Below are 20,134 nucleotides of genomic sequence, written 5' to 3' on the forward strand. Positions count from 1 at the left end.
GGGGGGTGGCTGTGTGTGTGGCTGTGTGTGTGTGGCTGTGTGTGTGTGGCTGTGTGTGTGTGGCTGTGTGTGTGTGTGAGTGTGTGGCTGTGGCTGTGTGGCTGTGTGTGTGGCTGTGTGTGTGTGTGGCTGTGTGTGGGTGTGGGTCTGTGTGTGGGTGTGGGTCTGTGTGTGGCATTTGCGAGAGATTTAGCTATTGGCATTGTAAATGACAATGCCATTTATTTATCTATTTTCAAAACCAACACAAAAATAAAAATGTTTTAATTTACAATGCCAATAGCTCAAACTTTTTTTTTCTTAGTACAAAGAGAGAGCGCGGAAGGGTAGGAGGAAGATCTAGGACAAAGAGACAACACTACCTCAAAGGTGCCCTGTGTGTAGCCAGAAAATAAATTACCACTTCTTCTCTGATCTAGAGCTGTTTGATTTCTTTTTCTTTCCCCAGTCTTATTTTTAATTTTTTTAATTTTCAAGCTCCTTACTGTTTATAGGCGCCTTTTTTATTCCTTGAGTTAGTCACCCTCCCTCCCCACCTCTGGAGGTTTTTTTTTGATGTCTGACAACAGTCTTTGAAGATACTCGACTTCAGAGTAAGCTACTGATGGGCTGGTTGTACTACAGAGGGAACAAGTGGCGCTGCACGGAGTACGACCAACTGCTCCCGCCGATGGCGAGTGCCGGCAGGGAGGATGTCGCTCCATGAGGCCACATGACGTGGATGATAAAAACCTGGTGCTGGCCATGCCCGGCTGTGCTCTCTCTCCGCTTCATCTGTTAAGCGCTGGCTTGGCTCGCTAAGTCGCTGAGACTCCGACTCATGTGTTTGCTTCTTCCTCTGCTCTCTCAGTTGTACCGTTAAGGCATGGCTCCTCTCTTGTGTCTCCCTTCCGCCGTCTTCAACCAGCGGACGTGGCCGCTCCGGGATGCCGGTTTGAAACTTTCGAGTTCGTATAATGTACCTTTTGCTACCTCATGTATTTTGTTTGCTCACAATTGTCACTTTTGCCTCATGTAACTTAACGTCTGCTTTTGTAATTTGTTCACTCGTAATCTTCTCATGTATCATTTCTGTTTCTATTGTGAAGCGCTGGAATTAGCAGTGTCACTGTTGTGTTATAGAACTCGTCTGCAAGTTCCTGGAATGATTTTACGTCCTGGTTACAAAGTCGTACGATTGATGCATCAATCGACTTAAAACAAAGTGGATGGTGGCCTGATCAGCTGGTATGAGAAGACAGGGCTGAATCAGGTGTCCAAAAAGAGGTGTCCACAATCGGTGCAGTGACCGAGTGTTAATACCCTGATGAATCTGCCAAAAGCATTGGGGCAGTGAAACATGTCGGTATCAGGTTTTGGTATGCATTATTAAGCTACCAGCCGTTTTAACTCACCAGCACACACTAATACGAATAATAAAGATATATAGTAAGTGTGTCTGATGATTTTATGTCACTCGTTTATGTTGGTCACACTAGTTGGCTATTTTTATAAGCTTTCTGTCTAGCACCGCTTTACACGCAGTTTTGCTTTTGTGTTGTACATTTTCTGTGTTTTGTACACTCATTTCTTTTTGCATTGGAATGGCAACCAATGATGAGAAAGGGGCATAGAATTGGTAAAAACATCTGCCAAGTTCCCCGAGGGTTGTTCGCCCGGGAGGTGCCTTCCTCTCCACCACACATTTTTTCATTTCTTCATCTGTTTGAGTGTGGATTGATGTACTGTCTAATTGAGGGCAGGCATCATTGGACACCTTGAGTTGATTGCCACCCTGTAATTTTAAGTTTTTTAGATACAAAAATTGCTTTGTGTATGGACAGCAAGACATTAGAGAAAACACACCTCACTGTGAAGAGAAAGGGGGTTGTTTCTGGCACATTGTAGTAATAGGTCCAGAACAAGTGTACACTCATGTTGATTAAATAGACTACATTACCTGTCCTTGGTACAGGGATCTTTTTTGTGAATTGACTGTACTACAGAGGGAACAAGTGGCGCTGCACGGAGTGCGACCAACTGCTCCCGCCGATGGCGAGTGCCGGCAGGGAGGATGTCGCTCCATGAGGCTACATGACGTGGATGATAAAAACCTGGTGCTGGCCATGCCCAGCTGTGCTCTCTCTCCGCTTCATCTGTTAAGCGCTGGCTTGGCTCGCTTAGTCGCTGAGACTCCGACTCATGTGTTTGCTTCTTCCTCTGCTCTCTCAGTTGTACCGTTAAGGCATGGCTCCTCTCTTGTGTCTCCCTTCCGCCGTCTTCAACCAGCGGACGTGGCCGCTCCGGGATGCCGGTTTGAAACTTTCGAGTTCGTATAATGTACCTTTTCCTACCTCATGTATTTTGTTTGCTCACAATTGTCACTTTTGCCTCATGTAACTTAACGTCTGCTTTTCTAATTTGTTCACTCATAATCTTCTCATGTATCATTTCTGCTTCTATTGTGAAGCGCTGGATTTAGCAGTGTCACTGTTGTGTTATAGAACTCGTCTGCAAGTAATTGCTGTCTGCTGAGCTCGTCCAGTAGGGTACAAAACGTCTCACATTTGCGTGAGATTAAGCTACTGGCAATGTAAATGACAATGCCATTTATTTATCTGTTTTCAAAACCAACACATAAATTAAAAAAAAATTCATTTACAATGCCAATAGCTCTAACATTTGCAAAGGCGAAACCGTTGCATTGTAAATGCTTGTTTGTATTCTGTTCACATTCAGATTTTTCTTTGAAAAAGTACACATTTCAGCAATTTTTGCTTTTTGGTTAAATTGTTTGCTCAACTTTACTCACACTCTTACAGCTCCTAATTGTGCCTGTAGTGTACCTTAGTTCCCCATGGGTATTCCTCGCAACACTTCATCAAGTGTCAGGAGCCTGCCGAATGATTATTCTAGAACCCCTGTGATATCTCACAGACGTCCTTGAAATGCAGGTGACGACGTTACAAAATTCTCGGGTCCATTGGAACCTTGAAATAAGCATCTCAAACACAGGAGTAGTGTTTCTAATGGATTATATGAGATACTTTTCTTTTAAGTTCATAATAATCACAACTTAGTTTCTGTACTACAACATAGGAACCAAGGGCTACATGTACGAAAGTTAGTAATAGTGATTTTCTAATCTGTATTCCCTGCCAATAGCAATTAGGTTATCACAATTCCTAATGTATGAAACTGTTTTGAGTTTATTAGCGAATCGTAGTGGGTCATGAATGAACCCCCTCATGAATATAAATGAGGTAGGTCACAATTTGCGACTCATTAGGAATCGTAGCCATCACAAGGATGGTGGCCTGCTAGGGTCAGCAGACTACCATGTCGGTGATTGCTTTTAAATAAAGCAATCTTTTTCTTTTTTAAATGTAGTCCATTTTCCTTAAAGGAAAACAGGATGCGTTTAAAAAGAAATTAAACTTTCATTTTTTAAGAGCAGCCAGTGGTCCCTTAGACTTACTTGAGAATGGCCAGTGGCGTAACAATAATTGAGGGGGCCCCCTGCAAGCTATGTGGAGGGCCCCCCTCCGGACTCTATCAGGAGCTCTCCAGACGAAATGCTCTGCTGAGGGCCCCCCCTGGAGCTTGCCTCCCCCCCACTGCAGGGGCTGTGGGGGTCTGTTTTACACCCCTGGTTACCACCAACTTCCAATTCGTGGTATATTGCAAATGTTTTGCAACAATATTTCGATCACAAACCATTTGAACATACCATTCCAATTCTGAATTAGGCAGGGACGCCCTCAACACACCCCTTCCTAGCATCGAATCCTAATACCCAAATTGCAATTTGGTAACAAGTTATTAAAACGCAATTTGGACTTTGAACATCATTAAAAGCATTATTGCTGTTGCAAATGGGCCGATTATGAGAATTGGACCATTTGCGATCTCAAAAATGCTTCGTCAAATGCTACAGTTTCTGCCTAAAAGGCAGAAGCCTCTGTCGTATTTCCGCATTCTAATCATAGATAAGCATTTTAAAATGGCAAACCTATCATTATCGTTTATGAAAAATATAATGGCAGACCTACATTCTAAGATTATAGCTCTACCAAATTATGGCAGACGTCCTGCTCTTCCAACCCCCTAAATGAGACCCTCTATGTTCGTTTTTACCTGGTTTACAGCAGTTTGGGCTCATGCCCTTTTTAACTCAGTAGTTTTTATGACTTCAGTCCTTTTTCAACTATGATGGTCTTAAGTCATGATGCAGGGCCTCCCTTGCAGGCCTATCGGCAATTTAAGCAGTAACATGAACCTCAGATTATCCAATCATTGACCCATACTGTGCCGCATTCTCTCAATTGCCCCCCCCCCGCTTCCTCCGGCCTTTTCCACAGTTATTTTTCCAACCCTATTCCACGAGCCTAGGGTGTCTAACAGCGTGTATCTGGTATACTGGTTTTTGATTTTGGCCTTATCTTCACATTACATCAGTGTGTGCACCAAGACCAAGACAGGCCTCAATATGCAGTTAGTGGGCTACTGTTTATGCCATTGGCTTAGTACATTGAGTGGTTTTGATGGCAGAGTACTGTATTTTGTGAATTCATAGAAGGGACCAGAGCTATTTATCTGTGTCACTGAAGTGGAGGACTACTGGGCCACTTGTATAAAGGTCTACTTCTATATGCTAATCCAGATCCTCACACTAACATTCCAATTGTATGCTTTGCTTTTGTGTTTAAGTGGTGGAGGTTCATGGAATCCATTTTGGATGCTCCTGGTATGGGCTTTTGCACAAGATGAATGTGAGTTTGTTTTCCCAGATAAGGCTCCTTTCGAAATTCGATTGAGCTTTTTGCTGAGAGGAGCTTCTGGTTAGTTTTACTGTCCCACAGTCACTTAGAAAATGGTGGGAGTGAAGGGTGGTGATGCAGTCTATATTTTTCCAGGTAAAATGGAACCCTAGGTCAGGCCAGTCTTTTGTCTTTCCCCTGATCATCTCTACAGTGTGGCTGATAACAGTCAGGTGCACAAAGCTCACACCTTTGTGCCTCTGTTGTAGGTACTCCAGCTGGAGACTACCCTCCTGTAAGCGGCACCACTCTGCACAATTGCTGCATCTGGGAGTAGTCTGAAGAAGACACTTTAAAGGAGAACTACTCCAAACTGCTTCTGACAGTGCAGACTTTAGCTCTAAATCGCCGCTCGACTTTGCCTGTATAAGACTAGGACCCACAGACTGACTTCTTGTTCCCATACCGATTTCTTTATGACCAAGGAAGGGAGTGATATGCAGTGTTCAAAAGCTTCCTGCTCAACCAGAGCTGGTGTCTGCCTGATAGCTAGCGTCCGGAGGTGAGGGGACATCACCTGAGTTTATTCCTTGCTGTAAGAGATGATCACCTATTCTGAAGTGCAAGGTAGTCAACCAGTCTGCTGAGAAATGGAAGGGTCCTGCCAACCCTGCAGGACAAATGATTGTCCAGGAGGAATGAGGTTCAGTGTGACCTCAGTGGTGTGAGTCTGCAGGAGAGCAGGACTATGGAGAGCAATCTGTGCATCCTGAAGTCGGTGAGCTCAAGACTTAGGGCCATATTCATTTCCCGGTTTACGTCACGACACAAACCTTAAGTCATATATTTTAAGCCAAGCAAAGCCACTTTGCATGGCTATGAGTGCCTCCAAATAGATGGTGTAACGCAGCACAAATATCTTCATGGGTTGTTCTGCCATGGGTAGGCATTCCATGGCCATTATGTGGGTGTTCCCATGCAACTCCCATGGTTCTTAATGCCTTCCCAGCTGGGTGTTGGACAAGGGGAGACGTAATGAGGAGAAATATCTTTATTTCTCCTTGTTTTTCAATATTTCTATGTGTGTTGCATTCTGCAGCACAAATAGAAAGAGGAAAAAGTCTCTCAGCATTGTTTTTGACAAGGAAGATGCCCCGTCCTACACAAAAACATGCCTGCCTACAACACAGGCACCCTTGCACCATGGTGCAAGGGTGTCTGCATTAACGCTAGTCAGCCCATTCTGCACCATTGCAATGGAAAAGGGCAGGAATGTGCAGTCTTGGATATATAATGCACATTCCTGCTCTTTCCCTGTGATGGAGGGAACCGCAGCAAATGACTTGCTGCGCTGCCCCGCGCAACCAAACTCGAAAATAAGGCCCTCGGTGTTTAGTAAAATATATGATTATTCCAGTCTTTAATTAGTCTGAAGGGCCTTCACTTTTTCCTATGCACTGATTTTGCTCTACAAGGAGAGATCATTTTCATGCTAGCAGGACCCAGCAAAGGCAAGTATGATGCGTGAAAAGCGGTTTAATCTACCAGTAGAGTAGCTAGACCTTTTGCCACCCATGACAGCCCCTGATTTTGCCACCTGCGGCAACTGCATGTAAGAGCGGAGGGGGGGGTGCTGGTGATTCCTGTCCTTGCCACCCCGTGACGTCCTTGCCACCCCGTGACGGTCGCAGGTAAGAGCAGAGCAGGGTGGGAAGGCCGCCGCCCCCACAACATGTGGCGCCCGGGGCGGACCCCACTCCCCGGCCCACTTGCTACACCACTGCAATCTACTTCCATGTTTGTGACTTAATTCAAGCTTTGCTGGGAAAAATAACTTTGTAGAGGCAAAGAACAGTGTTCCCTACAAAGTATATTTCTACCGAAATATTTAACATCAAACGGGGATAAATGCAACAGAAATTCTTTCAACGGTCTCAATTTTCGCACAGATGTTCAAACTCACAAACTATGTGAAGTTACAAACTTTTCCACAGATCGTCATAAAGTTTATGAAAAAAATGCAACCCCTCACACCTATTTTTAGAGCGCTGTTTTTGTTTATATTCTTACCACTATTTGGACTCTTTGCTGAGCATGGCAAATGTACCAGCTGTGCTGCTTGTCCATTGGGTATAGGAACACTCCCTCCTGGGATTCCATGTGATATTTTCAAGACCATTAATTACTTCGGGATTAGTGTCAGAAGGTTTGTCTTGAAGTAATTAATCGTGAGTCCCTGTATTTTACTTATCTTGCATTAACATTGTTTTAATCTGATGTTTATTTCGGGGTTTTTGTGCTTTACCGTGGAGTGTTGGTAACTCCCTTTTTAAAAAAAAATAAACTTACTATGTTTTTCAACCTTTTATTTTACTTAACACTTCCTGTCATCCTTATTATACCCTATTTCTTTCCTTTCCGATTTCATCCCAATATTTTTTCCCAACATATTTACTGTTTCAGTGCTTTTCCCCACCCCCTATTGTTTTGGGAACATTTTATTCACATGCCAGTCCTACAAAAAACTGAACTATATCCCCAAGCCAGACAGGCAATAGACAATCTAGCTGGTGGTCATGAAATTTGTTTAGCATTAACTGAGGTTGAGCCTGGACCTCATTCCCGCCCCTAGAGGCTCACAGATAGAGTGCAAGCTGCTAAAGTATTGACGTTTTGTGACCCACTTTCAGTGCGCCTCCTAAGAGTATGCTTGCCTCTGCTAGGTTTGCCTGAGGTCGTAGCTTCTGCATTTCAGGGATCTAGGAGGATTTCAACATGTGAGGCTTGTAATTGCTATTGGCCCTCCTTCCAACCATGGGTTACAGGGAAGGATTTAGTCCCTTGGGAACGTGACCTTCGAACCTGTGAACCTAGGGGTGGTATTCACTCTGGTCAGACCTTTGCTTTCAGTCTTCTTGAAAAGTTTTCTTTGGCCCGACTTTCAGATAAAGAAGATTCTCTTTCTTAGATCTTGACTTTGGTTCTATCTGGTCTTGAGGTTTTGTAATTCTCGAGTCTGACTCCATTTTGTTCTGTGCCACCATTTTGTGTTGCCCTCACTAAGGCCTGTGAAGGTAGCCTGGCGAACAAAGTGGCCTGGCCTTCTTAGTTCATGTATACATTAACTAGGTTTCTTTTTGACTTTTTGAAATGAACTGTAAGAAACTGACCTCTTCACCTGAAACTGACCTTGCAAAGCCAATTTCCCTGATCGATCTTTGTCTGAGATTGCCAATCAATGTTCAGGACATCGTTAACTTTTAGTTTCCTTGCACATGCATTATCTTGTTCAGCATCTGTTACTGTTTCTTTTTTATGTTTCTTTCGTTACATGGGTTATGCTTTCAATTATAGGTTTGTCCAACTTGTGGAGATTGAATTTGGGACATTCCTAATTATTAACTTTTGGGTTGGGATACTGTAAATTTAGTTTTTTTTATGTGATACTTTGTTTGAATATGTACCTTATTGGCTAGAATTTTGTGCAGTGGGTGTACATTTATAATGTGAATATTGGGTATAAAAGGAGACGTCTCGCCTTAGTAAAATGAGCAGTCTCCTGAGAATTTACACTGTGATGTATTTCTAGGATCACTGTTACTAGCTGCAGCTAATAAACTTGGTCTCTGATGCCATCCAGAAGTATTCCGTGTCTCTGTATACCAAGACAGGTGAACTCGAAGATCTTAGGCGTGCCCCTGACGCCGCTGGGTTAAACCCCGGTTCTTCATTCTTCGTGGAATCCCTTTGAATCCTTGTACAAAGTTTCCCTTAAATTTCAAACATTGAAGACTTTTTTTCTGATCACTATCACCTTGACCAAGAGATTAGATGCTCTGACATCTTTACTGTTTTAAACGTCCTACCTTTGTGTCTTTCCTGACAGAATGGTCTTACCGAGTGTTTCAGGTTTGTCCCCAAGATTTTGTCCAAATTTCACAAGGAGCTTATTCGTTTAGGGTTCTTTTCTAACCTGGTCTCTCTAGAAGTTGTATCTCTGCACACTGTGGGCTTTTTCAGGGCTATGTCCATTTGTTTGGATAAGATTTCCATCAGTGTGATAATCTGTTTGTTAACTTTTGTAAAGCTTACAAGGAGTAGCTTTTTCTTTGTCCAGCCTGAGACGTTAGGTAAAATCAACCACTTATAAGGTTTAAGATCTTTCAGGTAAGGGGTAACCCGGACATATTCAAGGACATTCTACCAGGGGCATGGCTTCCTGGGTTTAGGTGCAAGGAGTCTCTCATCTGTGCATCTACTCTGGAGAGACTTGGGCAGCTCCCTCTATATTTGTGTTCCATTAGTGACTGTATGTTCATTCTCGGAACCCTTCTTTTTTTAATACTGGGGTTCTTTGAGTTGTATGTAGTTGAATTTATTGATTGATTTCATTAAAATGACCCATTGGTGATGCATTGCTTTTACCTTTTTGGCCAAAGCTGAGCTGCAGCATGGTTATTGTCTCTATTGAAAGGATGGGCATGAGGAAGTAAAATTACGAGGTAGCCTCCAGATTAGTTATGTTAATCTCATAACTATTAATAAGATTTTGTCTTCTTCGTTCCATGCTTTGCTCCCTCCCACCTTCATTGTTGTACACAACTTTGTCCTTAGGCTTGTACCAGGAAGTGTTATGGTCTGTACACCATTATGCAGAGTAGTATGGTAGGAGTTAGGTCTGGTTTCCTATTGGTTCCGCTTAAAGGTGTAGACTTCTACACCTGCAGGGAGGCAGAGCCTCTGAAAATGAAAGACCTGGACGAGGAAGGGATACATCGCAGAATTGGGATTACCATAAGTAAACTGAAGATTGTGAATTATTATAGATGGTCTTCATTCCTTGTTTCATCAAGAGTTTTCATCCTGAAAACAGAGGCAGCAAACACATGAAAATGACCACCTCAATGCAGATACTAGAAGCACTGTCTCCTTCCAACACCTGCTGCCTTTTTATATAATATAATGGTTGCTGAGATGGGTGGATGAGTATGGGCTTTACGCTACAGTGGTCAGGGCCCAATGGTGGTGGTGGATGCACCTTACAAATGGCTGCACCCAAGAGCCATTAAAGAATACAATAGTTTAAGTTGTGGACCTTCTTATTAGATGTCGTAAGTGGCATAATTTCCACTTACGACATCTAATAAGAAGGCAGAGACCTCCGCCCACAACTTAAACTATTGCATATAATATAACGCCTAACCATAGTGTCATACCTTTTTTAATGATATAAATGTCAGGTTTTACTTTTATCCTAATCTACAGTACTCATTTCATCAGTCTCAGTAGGCTCCAGCGGCATTCGGTGCAGGTAAGCGCAGTGGGCGGGAGGGGGGTGAAGTCGACAGACGATGGAATAGGGGAAATTAAATAAATAAATCATATCCCATCGTCTGTTGACATCCCCCGCCCCACCCCCGCACTTACCTGCACCAACCGCCGCTGGTAGGCTCAAAGGCGTATTCCAACTTGTGGCGAATTACAACTACTCTTGCGCAACAAACATACTCATTGAATCATTTGCTTTTATATAGCAAAAGAATGATATTAAGAAGGCGACAGGTGAAAAAAAATACACAGATACCCTACATTTTAACACCCTGATTATTTTTTCGGGCCATCCACACACGTTCTTCTGTGAGACGTGGTATAGTGGGATCCGTATTAGGGAGTTTCTGGGTCAATTTCAAGGCCTGAAACGTTTTGGCTAATCAGCAATAACTGTTTGAGCGTGCAGCTAACAGAATTGATTTGGCTGTAGGAATCTCAGATGTATGGCATTGAGGGATTCCCTCCCGGACGCCCACGATTAAAAATGCGAAGATGCAGAAACACTGCCAATAGGGGACAGAGATAAGAATCGTGGGGTGAGCCCCCGAACTTTCCCGTGCACCGGCACTAACCAGGGATCCCTTTACACCTGCCTCTGACAGCTGCTCCAACTTCCCCCCTCCAGGCCCCTTACATCACTGGCGCGCCCTTGGTTGTCGCGGGATCAGCAGCTGTCAGGAGTCTGACAGCATCACAAGCCTCTCTCAGGGCAAGAGCAAAGGGACCTCATCCGCGCCGCCATGACACCTACCCTCCTCGCGGAGGGCTGAGGGCTGACAGAGAGGGAACTGCGGCCCGCCTCTCCGCTGTGTGTCAGCAGATTGTTCACAAAGAGAGGGATCTTTAATCTCTCAGCAAAAAAAGAATACAGGCTGCTTCATTATTTCAAGAATATTAATAGAAACCGCTGCATGTGGAGAAACAGTCAACATCTATCCTCGTAAGCAGCGCAGCTGCTTTTCAGACTTCCACATGAGGTGCATTCCGCGCCTTCCTGCGTCCGTCACTAATTCTAAATCACTGAATGACACCAATGAAAGAGGTCACTGCGGTCTAATGTCAGAGACATTATTCTGAGTCAAGACAGTGCCTCCCACGTGAAGCGAGCGCAGAAGAGGTGGCTGTAGAGACATCTTTCAAGCACAAGTGTGGCTTCACAGATATTCACTGATAAAAGATGAGACCATTGCACAGAAAACAGGAATCACTGCGCAGCCCCCGCCTGCGCTGTGAAGCCTCACATAAGCATTCAAATACGTGACCCCACGGATGAAAGCAGCAGAAAGGTGCCAGTCGCGAGACTTCAGACAAGGGTGAGACCACACGAACTCCTGTGAGCCAAGAGTGAGCGCTTTCAAGGCCGAAGAGTGACCGTCACTATGCAGCCAGTACAGGGCGCTGCCTTACAATGACCTCTGTGCAAGGGTTGTAATTTGAAAAACACGTTTTGGACAGGGGTGTAATCTCACGTGCGGCTTCAAGGCGCATGTGGAACCACAGAAAAACCTCACAGACGGGACGTGTCTCCAAAAACAACCTCCTCGTGTGATTTCACAAACAAATCCCGAGTTGGAGGGCGGTCTCACAAGCAGCTTCCAGGCTGGAGGATGACCTAACACTTCTCAGGAAATGGTATATGAGAAGACGCACACATCCAAGGAAAAAAAATGAGGTTTATTTACACCATGGTTACTGAAGTCCAGATTCAAGTCTAGTAGAGTTTGGCTAGTAAGAAGCTAGCCTCCAACTGATGGCTGGAAATCCTCCACTGTCGAGTTCCATGAGGTCAAATAAGATGGCGGCGTTCCAAGCACAATATAACATCCCACTACATTACCCCTCCCCCTCCCTAAATATTCCCACAGCAAGAAGGTAAATCCCTTTTACAACAAAGCATTGAAACTATAAAACAGTCCAAAAAATCTCGCACAACTATATTACATGAGTAAACACACATACCCACCACAGTGAGTAGACCGTCAACAAAATCTTCCATCCTAGGTTGCACCCTGCAAAACTCCCCACACACTTTCTCACACGCTTATGCATAAAACAAATAGTTGTCCTACTCACAGATTCCAAAGCTATGTCATCTTCCTCATTAGTTCTTTCCAGAACAAACTCTGGCAACTGTACAATCTTCCTATCTGTGGTATCATGCTAGTGGCTCTCGCTAGCATCATGTAAAAGGTTGCGTGTGGGTAGCGTGTGTGCACTTGGAATACCAATAGTTGTTGGGGCAGGAGCTGGTTTGTGAATGGCAGCTGTAGATTGCTGGAGTCAGACATGGCTTGATGTTCTCTCTCTGTTTGTTGTCTACTTATGTCTCAATAAAGAACAAACCTAGGAGATATCCATCGGACAACCATCTTTTGAAACACAATGAGACAGGGGAACAACCGCAATGAGATCAGAGACCAGGAAATGTGAGAGGATGCCTCAGGATCATTAGAGAAGCTCACTGCAGAGCACAGCCAGAGTTTGAGAGGGCTGATCATGGGATGGCCACAGAAGATGAGGCATCAAGTGAAGCTGGTCACTGTGAAGGTGTGATTTCCTTGTTTGTTTGGTGTGTACCGTGACCCAGCATCTGTTGTGTGGGCACGAGGATGTTGCACCATAAGACTAGAAAGAACAGCTGTGCATACAAGTTACATTGTGTAACTGCTAAATGATGGGATGAGTCTCACGTTAATACGCTCAATTTAAGGTCAAGCTGGTCACTGATGCGGTTGATTGTTCTCCAGAAGTCACAACTCTCACTGACGGAACCTGTCACTAAGGACTCCTTCTCCAGCTCAGTGTATGTGAGGCAGGAAGCACATGCTGAGGCAGCATTTGTATTTGTTCCAGAGGTGCGTGCTCAACGAAGCGGAAGAGCACATGGCACACTAGTCATTGATATCGCACAGTCATTGCGTGCCAACAATGTCGGCATCATTGAGGTACATTTTCCAGCTAGGACAGTAATGCATGGACTGAGCCCCTGCCCATATAACAGGTAATTGTTTAAGGCATATCTTCACAAACAATACACAAGAAGGGAAGGGAGAAATTGAATCAATACCGCACATGTCATTGTGTTTTATCTTTGCACATATCTGCAAAGTTTGACAAGCATAGGCTAGTCAGGTTACTTTATCTTTTTATACAATAGACATGTGGAGAAGCTTGATTAGTGATTGAATTACTCCCACATACAACAGTGGCAATCTTTTTTATTTTAGTATGTTGTGTGCCAGCATGGACAACAGTGGTCATCTTTTATTTTGTTGGATTTGGCAGGCAACAGTAGAGTTCACAGCTATCATTTATTCACCAAGCAGGTGGGTTCTCTTTGTCATTTGAAGACTTCAATGAAGGATTTGTAGCCTATGTGTAGTTTTTGGAGGGAGAAAACTATATGGCTGCATAAAATGTAGATATTGACGGTTTTAAGAGGTTCAAAAAACTATCACCATTAGAGAAAAATGTAGCCACAGGATTTGATGTGTTGGAGTATGCAGAACCAACCTGTAGAAGGCTTTGGATACGGGTTCCTTCTCCCAAATCTGAAGGGTAGAGAGGTACTTCCACCTTATGGAAGATTGACAGGAGGGATACGTCCTCCCAGACTATATTATTCACACACAAAGTATCCCACCTAATATTTCAATGCAGTGCTATATGCTGTTGTTGTCAGGTGGAACACTGCCTGCCTAGAGGAGGGGGGGGGGAAAGGATTCCTTTTCTTTACATAACCCTCACCCACTCTAATAGTGTCATTCTTCATCATCTGGTTCACCTTGACTCCTAAAGGTCAGGTGGGCGACCATGTTCCAGGGAGCACTTGAAAGAAAAAACCTGGGGGTATAAAGACAAAAAATCCTCTGTCTTACTTCAAGCTATGATATAGAATTTCAAATCAAGATTCATTATAATGCATCGGCCATTCATACTTATGAAAAAATACTATGAATACCTACATTAATATGGCCTTTTCAATTACAGGTTGGACTCTAAAACGAAAAAAGAACAGAGTAACAAGAAGGGCAAGTATACACTTTCCCCCACATGCATCAAGCATTTTTTGAGTCGCAAACGGTGCGATTCCTTAAAATCGGCCGTTTGCGATTCCAAAAATGCTTTTTCAGATGCATCATTATTTTGTGATGAAAATCGCTAATTTTGCGACTTTCCAGAATGCGATTGCATTTAAGGAATCGCAAATTTGCGATTCCTTAAATGCAATGCATCATTCTGAAATCAAATTGCGAATACAAAGTTTGGAAGTGCAAATTACCACGAGGTTGAACCTCGTGGTAAATTGCGAAAAATGTTTAAAATGTTCTAATTTACATTTTAAACAATGTCATGTTACAGACACACATGTCCTTAGGACATGTGTGTGTGAAACATCCATTTAAAAATACATTTCAGGGGTGCAGGGGGGGGTCCTTTGGACCCCCCCTGCACCCATGGAATGCATCAACATTTGCGAATTCAAAATTGCGAATTCGCAATTTACATTGATTCCTATGGGCCTTTTGGCCCATAGGAATCAATGGGAATAGCGAATTCGCAATTTTGAATTCGCATAATATTTGCGATTCGGTAAAAATTGCGATTTTTACCGAATCGGAAATATTTAGCACTTTCTATGATGCATCCCGTTTTGCGAATCCGTATTTGCGATTCGGTAAAAATCGCAAATTTGGAAACGCAAAACGGGAGTTTGATGCATGTGGGGGTAAGTCCCTAGATGCAGTCAGTTACATGCATCTGTTGTGTATGAACTGGATACCGCGCAGCATGCACACATCAGAGAGTTGATTCTAGTCACCCTGATAAAAGCCCCAGGCCTTTCTGTGCCATAGAGTAGGGCTGAAATGTGTTGGTACAGGGTCATAGGACAATTAAATCCTAATACCCTCCTTATATTCTTTTTAATATCCCGACTACTCCACTAATAAAGGGATACCTTGGAATAAGCCGAAGGATTTTTAATGAAAACATTTCTCCTCGTTGCGCCTCGCTATGCCACCCCTTGGGGTGCGCAGCATTCTGGTGCATTTCCAGGTTTACGATTGCTCGTAAATCTGGAAATGTATCAGTGGACATGGGTGTTGTGTGGGAACACTGACAGCAACGCCCATGTCACGTCCTTAACACACAACAGGTTGCGTGAAATGGGGATATATTTACGAGCACACGTAAAGCCACGCAGGTTGAGCCACTGGTGTGTCATGCAACGTGACGCACGAACGGTGCAAAAGGCTCATAAATAAGCCCCACAATTCATGTTCAGTAGGCGTGTATGTATGACTATTCACTGCTAGAGTCCAAATCGGCTGTACTGTATTTTATATTTATAACATGTAAAGGGTGTGCGAATAACCTATGGTGGCTAGTGTAAATTGTTAAAAAACAATGAGTGACACACAATTGCCTTCACCCATGTTTGTGTCACGGTTTTACTCATAGAATTGCTTAACTGTTTTAAAAGGAGAAAGAACAACGTTGTCGTTTTTCTTTCTACAAGAGCTCCCAATGTCTTTTTCTCAATAAAGTGGCTTTTGTGGCCTCATACACGCCCAAGCCAATCTTGTTTAGGTGTCTGCTAAGGGCTACATATTAAATGTGTTTGGGGACCATATCGCTCGTGTGCCAGCACGTCCTCATCTCCTCTCCTGTTGCTGGTAGTCAGTAACTGCTCCTGTCCGGATCCATAGTGCACTCAACTGTTTTTTCTTAGTTCTGACCTTGATGTAGCAAGCTCACAACAAGGTGCCATTAAGGTCTAAGTTGCTTTCACTGCTCCATTATTCATGCCCAAGTCATAGAGGTCACAGTGACACCATAAGTGGCCCAACAAAGTAAAATATAACCGTAGTAGCTTCAACATGCAGTTTGGCAACACATTTTCCTATGTTCCAGAGCTTAGAAACTTTTGAAGATCAATGCCGTCTTAATGCATGGGCACGCTGGGCAGTTGCCTGGAGGCCCCATGAACACAGGGGCCAAATGCAGACCAGAATTTAACACACATTTTCCATTAAAAGTTTTTATTCCTATGAGTGGCTGTGGAGGCAGGACCCAGTGCACTGCTTTGCCCGGGGGCCTGTAATGCTGTTAAGACGGCCCTGCTGAAGATACAGCAGTTCCCCTCAAGCATTATCAGCAACCGTTCCCACGTGGTCCTTTTCCACAGGCCTGGCCCTTCTCCTCCAAGTACAGCCCGCTTGCAAATATTGAAAGGAGGGACACACGAGCAGTAAAAATGAAGTCTATTTACACCAAGGTAACTGAAGTCCAGAAGCAACAGTGGAGGAGGAGCTCATAACTGAGAGCTGAAACTACACCTGTATCAAGTTCCATGATGTCAAAAAAATGGCAGAGTTCCCTTCCCAGCACAATATAACATCCCACCACATTACAGTGCTGTTTTATAAACAATTCTTTGGAGGAAGTGTGACCTCACAACCCCCTCTAAGGCAGAGGACTATTGATTTACAAGAACATTTCATGTACAGAAGTGTTACCGTCCCAATAATTCAAAGGTCTATAATGTGTCAGGAGTTTAACTTCACAAACACCTCTTGGCCAACGGGTCACCTCATGAGAACTTCCTGGGGCAGAGGATGATCAAGCAGCCAACTCCCAGGTAGAAATGTCACCTCCCAAACACTTCCTGCCTCGAGCATGCCTCCGCAAAATTCTCTCAACACAAGAGTCACCATGAAGCACTTTCTGTGAAAGTGTGGCTTCACAAAGTGAACACAAATGTGACATCACCTCCTTACCATCACTAAACTTATGGACTCATGACCATCAACCATATAAATGGGATTCCCCAAACTTCTCCATGCTGTACAGGACCTGACAAACCCCGCTCACAAAAACTTCCCATGCTAGGGTGTTATTTCAAACCCAAAGTTGAGTAGGTGTGTGGGGTGAGCGAGATCTCAAAATTAATGGACCTAGCCACCATTATGAAATAGGGAAGGTATCCAATGTAATAAAAAACATCTCTCACAGTAATGAAGTCAGTCTGTTTGATACGAAGCAAATGCCAACATAGACTGCCTTTCACAACATTGGGGTCTGGAGATGGTGGCACAGGATGGCCAAATTCAACTCTACATACTCTCACCTGGCTAATGACATGGCACAACTGTACCTACTCAGTCAAGAATTAAGAAGCTACCGTGTGACATCTCTACCCTTGGTTAAAATAAAATACTTGTGTAAAGGTGTGTCAGATATTTGCATCAGCTTATGGTAGAGCAGAGCTCCAATGGTGCATTCCTTTTACACACTCCAATGTTACCCTATTATATTGTACTCTGCTCTATTATATTTGTAGTTTTATAAAGCGCTCTTTTACCCGAAGGACATCCTGGCGTTGGAAAAAAAGAAAAGGATAATTGGTGATCACTGTACACTGATTACAAATGCAGTCTAATTTGTCAAAAAACTTGCTTAATACTTTCATAAAGAAAAAAGTATCTTAGGTCGGATTCAGAGAGCGAGGTAAAGAGACTGCCACAGAAAAGGTACGGCCTGCCCGTGTAACTTTTGTGATTCTGTGGATCTACAAGAGTCCCTGTGTAGCAGATTGTAAATGATGACTAGGTTTCTATGAACAGATGATTCGTTCAGAATAAAAGACTTGTGGCAGATACAAAGGGCCTCCGTTACAAGGTTTTGGCACAGGGCAGTGCCACAAGGAATCTTGCTGCGCTGCGTCAAAACAAAAGGGCAGGAACGCACTGTAGAGATACGGCGCATTCCTGTCCTTTTCCGCTGCGCACAATGGGCTGCCATGCACCAAAGCAGGCACCCTTGTGCCATAGTGCACATGTGTCTGAGTTGCAGGGGGATTGTTTTTGTGCTGTAAGGGATACGTTCTTGCACAAAAGCAATCATGAGGAGTGGCATTACGAAACTTGAGGGCCCCCTGCAAAGTACATGGAGGGGCAGCTCCCCTCTAGACACATTTAGGAGCTCTTGGGCCAGGACACTATGCTGAGGGGGCCAGCTGGACCTTAGCCCCCCTGCCCTCCACACAGCTGGGGCAGCAGGGGCCTTTGTTACGCCACTGATCACAAGAGGTGTTTTCCACCCATGGAACGTCCCTTTCATGCAGTGTTCTGTGTGAAAGGGGCACATATTTAGAAGGCCATGAAAAGCCACACAAAGTGGCTTTGTGTGGCCTTGTAAAAATGCTGCGGCACATTACGCCACCGAAGCATCAAAAAAGTGACGCTCTGGTGGTGCAAAAGTGCCACTAGGGGATCCGTAAATGAGACCCAGAGTGTTTAAATGTAATCCTTTTTTTATATTGGTAGCCAATACAATTGTTTTAGACTGTTCATTGGTGGTGCCACGTGTCTGCAGGTACATATGTCGAAATACACACTGGTATAATGTGCATGTTGTACCATGGGCAAGGCAAACGTGTATATCTATGACTTTCCTGGTTGCAGCGGAGCGGGTAGGTCTGCCACGAGGCTCTGAGCGGGACCAGAGACACTACATTCTGTGTCTTAACACTTCGCTGCTACTGATGAGGCACAACTAGATACCTTGAGTAGGTTGGCTTCCTTCCCTTCGGGTAACTGCCCCGTGGGAACAGTAAGTGGTAGGTAGCGTTGCACCTTGCCACCCATTGGTGATAGTTTTTATCATTCACTCGGTCCTGAAGAATCGCCATTGATCACTTTTGACACACTGAGGCGAGAAACATGTTAACCATCTGGGGGATAAGCGCAATTTTTGTCACATTATAACAAAACAGCCCCCCGCCCCTTCTCCTTTTCAACCAGGTTGGGACCCTCCCAGAATAAAGTTTACCATACAGGACTCCCTCACCTGTTTTAATACCCACTTTTCACATCTACACTCACTTAGGTCCCTCACACCCACTGCAACTATACGGCAAGGAACAGAAGATCTCCGATAAAGAACCCCTTTATGGGTGCCCGTCGGGCATTGCAGTGCCTGCCCGACGAGGAGCAGGCTCATATGATGGAAGCATGGCACCTAGCTTGCTGGGTGTGTGAGGGCCCTAGTTCCGATAGGAGGAATTCCCCACCTCTTCACTACCTAGAGTACATATACAGGGTGGTGAATATACCACCAAGGAACTACGTACCCTTCTCTCTTTTGACATATCTATGCACACCTCATGATGTCACAAATATGCACATGTGCACTGGGATGTTGGCACTGATGCATTATCTCACTATGTCTACTAATGGTAGCACAGGTAATTTGACTCCTCTGCATGTGTAGTCAGGAACCAGGAAGGACAACCATTTTATGCTTACCTTTCGCTCTATGATCCTCTTCCTTTGGGCACTTTCCACCTTCCCACCACTTGCGCTTTAGAATCTCCAGACGATTGTTTTCCTGCAGTTGGAGAATCGCCAAGTCGATCTCATCGCGGAAGGCTGAGCCTGTATCGAAAGAGGAAGTGTTAATAAACTATTTTCATCCACCTACAATCTGGCACGAGAAGGAGCCTCAAGGACTAACAGAAAGTCCCCATCCCACATTCCAAGACACGCCACCGCCAATCTTCCAAAATGTCGAGAACCTTCGAAGTTCTCTTATCACTTCATTTTCAGACTCTGAAGCTTATTTTGAAACTGAGGTATTTGCTAAAAAGCTGGTGAGGCTGGTACAGAGCCATTCATGCAACTCCCTCCACGAAGGAAAAATCGATTCAGTATCCTGCATTTTCTCTTTAAACATTTTAAACCCTTTTAGGAAACATTCAGAACACACAAAGAACACATTCTTGCATTGCGTCACTCATTTGGGTTCCGCCACACCCGACCATCACTTCACAATTTCTGTTGTGCCAGCGAGTACACCCACATCACTCAGTGATATCGGCTGCACGTCTATCCCCCATTCCATAGATATCCACAATCATTTTGTGTTCTAACAAGCATCCCTCAACATTTAGATGGCTATGAAACAATGTCCGGCTTAAGCACCATAGGGCAGTCTTTAATAAATCATTACTGCCCCATGCTGTGGGTGCTTGAAAAGAGTAACATCAGCTGTGCCTGTGA

The 20,134-nt window shown here is 44.1% G+C and overlaps 1 protein-coding gene across 1 annotated transcript in view; it reads right to left on the minus strand.

Annotated features, from left to right (window-relative positions):
- LOC147659610 (glutamate receptor ionotropic, kainate 4-like) overlaps window positions 1–20,134 on the minus strand; it is a 214,047-nt gene that overhangs the window by 55,272 nt on the left and 138,641 nt on the right. Inside the window, exon 13 of the mRNA XM_086951606.1 lies at window positions 19,382–19,510. Coding sequence (XP_086807732.1) covers window positions 19,382–19,510 — 129 coding nt within the window. The remainder of the gene's footprint in view (window positions 1–19,381; window positions 19,511–20,134) is intronic.

This window comes from Lissotriton vulgaris, unplaced genomic scaffold, assembly GCF_964263255.1.
Source record: "Lissotriton vulgaris unplaced genomic scaffold, aLisVul1.2 SCAFFOLD_401, whole genome shotgun sequence".
Lineage (NCBI taxonomy): Eukaryota > Metazoa > Chordata > Amphibia > Caudata > Salamandridae > Lissotriton > Lissotriton vulgaris.